This window comes from Salvelinus alpinus, chromosome 23 (assembly GCF_045679555.1).
Source record: "Salvelinus alpinus chromosome 23, SLU_Salpinus.1, whole genome shotgun sequence".
NCBI classification, from domain to species: domain Eukaryota; kingdom Metazoa; phylum Chordata; class Actinopteri; order Salmoniformes; family Salmonidae; genus Salvelinus; species Salvelinus alpinus.
The window spans coordinates 12,737,994-12,744,521 of record NC_092108.1 but is presented as its reverse complement, the minus strand read 5'-3'; the positions used below and the strand labels follow the sequence as shown (position 1 = coordinate 12,744,521).

Below are 6,528 nucleotides of genomic sequence, written 5' to 3'. Positions count from 1 at the left end.
TCTCTCTCTCTCTTTCTCTATGCCTGCCAGACACAATTTTCCAATTGCTGACCTTTCTCTGCTGTGAAATGGAGCACCTCTCCTCATTCTCTTGTCTGATGACATATCCTATCATATCCTATCCCCTTGCCACGTTCACATCTCTCCCCCTTCCCTCTGTTACTCATCCCTCCTCCCTCCACAGATAACAGCTCTATCATTCTAGAGCTCTGTCTGGTCACTGAGGACAGAGTTGGATCAGTGATCAGTGACCAGTGAGCCAGTTCTATTGGGTCACATGCTGGACCAGAGGCCTCTGGCAGCTCTGCCTGTCAAAGGGAAAGAACACTGTACCTTTAATCACTCTGGCCTGGGTGTGTGTGTGTGTGTGTGTGTGTGTGTGTGTGTGTGTGTGTGTGTGTGTGTGTGTGTGTGTGTGTGTGTGTGTGTGTGTGTGTGTGTGTGTGTGTGTGTGTGTGTGTGTGTGTGTGTGTGTGTGTGTGTGTGTGTGTGTGTGTGTGTGTGTGTGTAGCACAGTGTCGACAGGTTCAACACAGCCAGCCTCTGAACCAGTACTGGCTGGTGAAGAAGTACACTGCTCAGCCTAGCTCAGAGCTGCAGCACCCAGACAATGTTCCTCTGTCCACATCTGGTAGTGAACAGTCCCTCAGAATCAGCTCACACAACCCTACTCTGCTCTTCTCCGTCCTGAGCTGTCATGGCCAAGAACCAAGGGCAAACAATCACTGGGGGCAGGAAAACAGGGTTTTTTATGTTCCTGTATAACATCTCTAATATTCTTTAAGATCTTGGAGCCCCTCAAGGAAGGGAGGCATGGTGGAAGAGACTGTGTGTGTGTGTGTTGTGATGTGATGTCTTGGACAGACGCAAGAACCTTGAATCAGGCCCAAGAGGAGAGGTCGGTCCTCCCATCTCTACAGATCTTCAGAGATAGAGCGAGAGAAAAACAGAGAGCGAGTGGAAGACAGAGAAAGAGATGTGTTTGCCTTTCTGCTGGCGCTTAAAAATAGATGGAAAATTACAGCGTACCGTGCCCCCACTGCCCCCCTCCCCCTTCCCCCTCGCTGCCCCCCTCCCCCTTCCCCCTCGCTGCCCCCCTCCCCCTTCCCCCTCGCTGCCCCCCTCCCCCTTCCCCCTCGCTGCCCTAAGGCTGAAGCACAGGAAGTGATGAGACGACTGACTGAGAGCTTCACCATGACGCTATACCCTCCCTGCTACCCGCCCCTTTCCCCAGCTCCGTTTCAGCTCTGCTCTCTACACTCTGCACTAGATATGGAGAGAGAGGGAGGGATGGAGAGAGAGAGGGAGGGATGGAGAGAGAGAGAGGGAGGGATGGAGAGAGAGAGAGAGGGAGGGATGGAGAGAGAGAGAGGGAGGGATGGAGAGAGAGAGGGAGGGATGGAGGTAGATAGATAGCACTTGCAACATGTAACAGCATTGAGCATTCACCTTAAGTTAAATGAATACGTTGAAAACAGCAGTTTGTGGTTTCTGAGTGTTTTTAAACTATATGTTGGATGTCAGTAGGTTTCTGAAACTGACTGGAACTGAGGTGCAATTGAACCCCTTTCCAACCCTGCTCCACTTCCCCACTTCCCCACTGCTCCACTTCTCCACTTCCCCACTTCCCCACTTCCCCCCTTCCCCACTTCTCCACTTCCCCCCTTCTCCACTTCCCCACTTCCCCACTTCTCCACTTCCCCACTTCCCCCCTTCTCCACTTCTCCACTGCTCCACTTCTCCACTTCCCCACTTCCCCACTTCCCCCCTTCCCCACTTCTCCACTGCTCCACTTCCCCACTTCTCCACTTCCCCACTTCTCCACTTCCCCACTGCTCCACTTCTCCACTTCTCCACTTCCCCACACCCTAGACAGAAAATCTGTAACTTTGCCCTTTCTGAATCTGGAGGGGTGTAAGCATGCCTCCCTCCTCCCCTCTGCTTCCCACCCCATCACATGTGCCAGTCACATGACCAGAAGTGGGTGAGGCTAGAGAGAGCACATGTCATGCAGGAGCCAGATGGGGTGTGTGTGAAGTGGGTTGATCTCTTGACTCCTCCATGGAGCAGACCTTGTGCCAGGCCTGAACACTCTTATAGGTGCAAACTTGCAGTGCTGATATTTGGTAGTCGGGGTCATGTACATTGGCTGACAGTTCGTAGCCTTCAGATCACATGTTGTTCCTGTTTGCATGTGGACCCCAGGAAGACATTCGTTTCTAACGTCTGACAAACAACTAATGAGAATAAATCAATTCATTCTTACCTTAACCCCCCCCCCGATTCTTGTATGCCAACCAATCAAAGCACAGCACCATGTATGGTTGTAGCCTATAGCTTCATTCCGGATGCAAATGGAAAGATGGGGAGGAACTTGTCTGAACTTTAGTTTTTGTTGCAAAACGCAACTGTTTACAACTGTTTAGACTAATGATTACATCCCCCACTGTGACGTCTCTCCTTCCTTCTTACCTTGAGCGAGTCGAAGCAGGCGATGACTCGACCGTTCTCCACCTGGCAGCTCTTGGCCGGGTGGGCGAACTTACATTCCTGGTCGGAGCGTGAACACGTGCCTCTCTGGAACTCCCGGCACACCTCCAGCGTCAGCCACTTAGTGTCGCGCATGTGTGCCATGCTCATGTGCGCCATGGCGACCAAGACAGTCCCGAAAAATAATAGTAATCCGGCCGAATCGGGGCAAAAGCGTGACGTGTGTGTTGCTGTGTGTGTGTGTGTCCTTTGGTTGGACACAGGTAAATCTCCTCTTCCTTATTCTCCGAAAGATTCCAACAAACGTGTCGAGGCGATAGGTGAAATGTATTGTAAAAATGTTTATTGGGACATTCCCTTTCCTTAGAGCATCGAGAACACACTCAACAGCCAATAATCCTGACGGAGAATTTCTCTACCCCTGTCTGTCTGTCTCAACTTGTCTCTCACCAACAATCCAGCAACCAGACTTCAGATCCTGTTCTTCTGAATACAGTAGTACTGCAGGCTGTGACTGAATGTAAATCTATGGAGATCAGAGAAACGGAGGAGACTGATTGAGAGGCTCGCCCCAAAAGGAGAGAGGCTTTGTGGGGTAGCGTGGTATGGGAGGGCTGGTGGAGGCTCGGGGCAGGAGGCCTGGTGATGATAGGGCTGGAGGCTGGAGGCTGGAGCAGTGGTATGGGAGGGCTGGTGATGATAGGGCTGGAGGCTGGAGCTGAAGGAGGAGCAGGTCTGGGCGTGATTTCTAGGCGTGGATCGGGATGACGTGTGTGGTTGGTGTCCTTGTGCTCGCGTTACCGTGGCAGCAAGCGAGGCAAAGTGGGGGGGGGCGGAGCTTTGGCTTTAGAAGCGGATGGAAGCTGCAGTAGACGTCAGGGAAGGCACTTCCTCTGTCGAGAGAGAAAGACAGGAAGAGAGAGAGACAGGAAGAGAGAAAGACAGGAAGAGAGAAAGACAGGAAGAGAGAGACAGGTTAGCTTGGTGTTCTATCCTTCCACAGAATCGATTTAGAGTTGATTTCTGCCTTCATTCATTTCTCAGTGGAAACCTCGAGAACATGATACGTTCTTTCCCAAGAGCTGCTTTCCCCTAGTCAACCTCTTCACTCTATAGAGCTCATCTATGCAGCTGTGGGAACGGATCATGTGTAGAAATGTCAGCCATGCAAGGGTGTCTGCTAAAACAAACAACACGTTCACTCTCCAGCACTCCCCAAACACACACACACACACACACACACACACACACACACACACACACACACACCAAACACACACACACACACACACCATACCAAACACACACACACACACACACACACACACACGCCATTCCAAACACACACAGCCTGTTCAAAGCACTCTTTCACAACTACCAGTGTTTCTGGTCCGAGTCGGAAAATCAAATCAAACCCCATATCACTTACAGTTGAGCACTGCACAACCAGCTGTGTTAAATCTATTTAAAAAGAGAAAGAAAGTGAGAGAGAGAGAGACAGACAGAGCAAGAGGGTGACGAAGAGAGGGAGAGTGGCAGAGAGAGAGAGAGAGAGAGAGAGAGAGCAGAGGGAAGTGGAGGGGAGGGCGGTCATTTCCCTTTCTCACAAGCAGGGTGTGAGGGGGGACCAATGAGAGCGGGCGGAATAGCAGAAACATTCTGGGCCGAGCGCCAGGTGAATAGGAGGGGTGGAGCTAAGGCGAGGTCAACCTGCCTGAATGACTGTCACCAGAGAGGGGGGGGGGGGGGGGGGCAGAGGGAGGGACAGAAAAGGTGGAGTTAAAGAGAAAGCCGGAACGACTTGGGAGAAGAGAGAGAGAGGAAAAGAGAGAGAAAGAGAGGCTAACCTAATCACTCTCCCTGCCATGACAACCTTCTTCCTGGAACAGACTACGATGAGTTTATTTCCCCTTGCACAATTTACCAAATTTCACAACCAATCAAGTAGAATCTCTCTTCCTGAGAAAGAAACCTACCCAAGCTGGTAAAATTACAACATTGAACCTGTTATGAACAATTATGACATTATGACAACTTGAATGAAACCAGCATAACCATAACAACTGTGTGAAATCATTAACATCACTGATCCCTAACCAAACAGTAACTACGGTTACCTAACCAAACAGTAACTACGGTTACCTAACCAAACAGTAACTACGTTTACTTATCAATTCCCCTTTTCCACTGCTTGCAGGTGTGACCACTGGTGAAAAGGGAAGTGTTTGTTCATAATGTAACCATTGTGTTCGCCAGGGGAATTTGATTCATTTGAATCCCACAAGGTCAGTTTTCACTTTCATCATCTGAGCAGGGCACGCGCCACGCCACCTCAGGAGAACACCATTTCCTAGAACACGATGTGCACGTTCAGCAATGCTACAAAACCACTTTGCAACGTCTGCGTGTGTGTGTATGTTTGCCTGTATCATCTCTCTGCAGTGGGAGGATACCATAGGTCACTGTGACCCAGTAACATGGATGCATTTTTACAGTGAGCTGAGAATCATAGAGAGAGAGAGGGGAGGAGAGAGAGGGAAGGAGAGAGAGGGGGGAAGAGAGAGAGTGAGGAGGAGAGAGAGGGGAGGAGAGAGAGGTGGGAAGAGAGAGAGTGAGGAGGAGAGAGAGGTGGGAAGAGAGAGAGTGAGGAGGAGAGAGGGGAGGAGAGAGAGGTGGGAAGAGAGAGAGTGAGAAGGAGAGAGAGGTGGGAAGAGAGAGAGTGAGGAGGAGAGAGAGGTGGGAAGAGAGAGAGTGAGGAGGAGAGAGAGTGAGGAGGAGAGAGAGGGGAGGAGAGAGAGGTGGAAAGAGAGAGAGTGAGGAGGAGAGAAAGGGGGGAAGAGAGAAAGGGGAGGAGAGAGAGAACGGAGGAGAGAGAAAACGGAGGAGAGAGAGGGGAGGAGAGAGAGAAGAGGACAGAGAGAGGAGAGGAGAGGGGAGGATAGCGAGGAGAGAGACGGGAGGATAGAGAGGAGAGAGGGGAGGAGAGAGAGGGGGAGAGAAAAGAATGTCCCCAACCAAGGAGGGCGTACAGCAGCACCTAGATCTTCTGCACAGGTTCTGCAAGACCTGGGCCCTGACAATAAATCTCAGTAAGACAAAAAATAATGGTGTTCCAAAAAAGGTCCAGTCGCCAGCACCAACACCAACGTTTCGGCATCACCCTGAAGAAGGCACCCCGAAGAAGGCACCCCGAAGAAGGCACCCTGATGCCGAAACGTTGGTGTTTTACCCAGTTTATATATAGAGTTTGCGACTCTCTTTATTTATTTGTATAGCTTAGGGGGTAAAACACATTACATAATTAAATCAATGTATACTGGCAATATGTGCAAGCATCAAAATTGGCACAAAAATAACATAATTCTTTAACCAGGGGCGGGGCCTTCACCAGGCTTTCAATCTGAGCCCGGCGCTCTTCAATATTTACATAAATTAATTGGCCACTATTCTAGAAAAATCCTCAGCCCCTGGTGTTAGTCTCCACAATTCAGAGTTTAAATGCCTGCTCTTCGCAGACGACCTGTGCCTGCGGTCACACCCAGCACATGGCCTACAGCAGAGCCTGGACCTGCTAGAGCAGTACTGCCAGACCTGGGCCCTGGCAGTAAACCCCAACAGCACATGGCCTACAGCAGAGCCTGGACCTGCTAGAGCAGTACTGCCAGACCTGGGCCCTGGCAGTAAACCCCACAGCACATGGCCTACAGCCGAGCCTGGACCTGCTTGAGCAGTACTGCCAGACCTGGGCCCTGGCAGTAAAACCCCACAGCACATGGCCTACAGCAGAGCCTGGACCTGCTAGAGCAGTACTGCCAGACCCCAGAAAGACTAAAATATAGATTTTCCAGAGAAGATCCAGACCTCAGGAAATTAGACCAAAGTTCTCAATTCGTACCAAATATATAGAGTATTGCACACACTACAATTACTTAGGTTTCAAATAAGCTCAACTCGACACCTAAATGAGTCAGTGAATGAACTGATCGAGAAAGAACGCAGGGCATTCTACGCCATTAAAAAACAAATTCAAATTGAAAT

At 50.4% G+C, this 6,528-nt stretch overlaps 1 protein-coding gene across 14 annotated transcripts in view; it reads right to left on the bottom strand.

The window, feature by feature from the left end:
* Window positions 1–6,528, bottom strand: part of LOC139550254 (muscleblind-like protein 1) — a 160,159-nt gene that overhangs the window by 46,999 nt on the left and 106,632 nt on the right. For 13 of the 14 annotated variants that reach the window (XM_071361015.1, XM_071361013.1, XM_071361018.1 and 10 more), the window contains one exon: window positions 2,473–3,383. In XM_071361015.1, the coding sequence (XP_071217116.1) occupies window positions 2,473–2,649 (177 nt within the window). In that variant the 5' untranslated portion in view covers window positions 2,650–3,383. Of the gene's footprint in view, window positions 1–2,472; window positions 3,384–3,919; window positions 4,052–6,528 lie in introns of those variants that run through there. The other variant, XM_071361016.1, reaches the window with a different exon arrangement.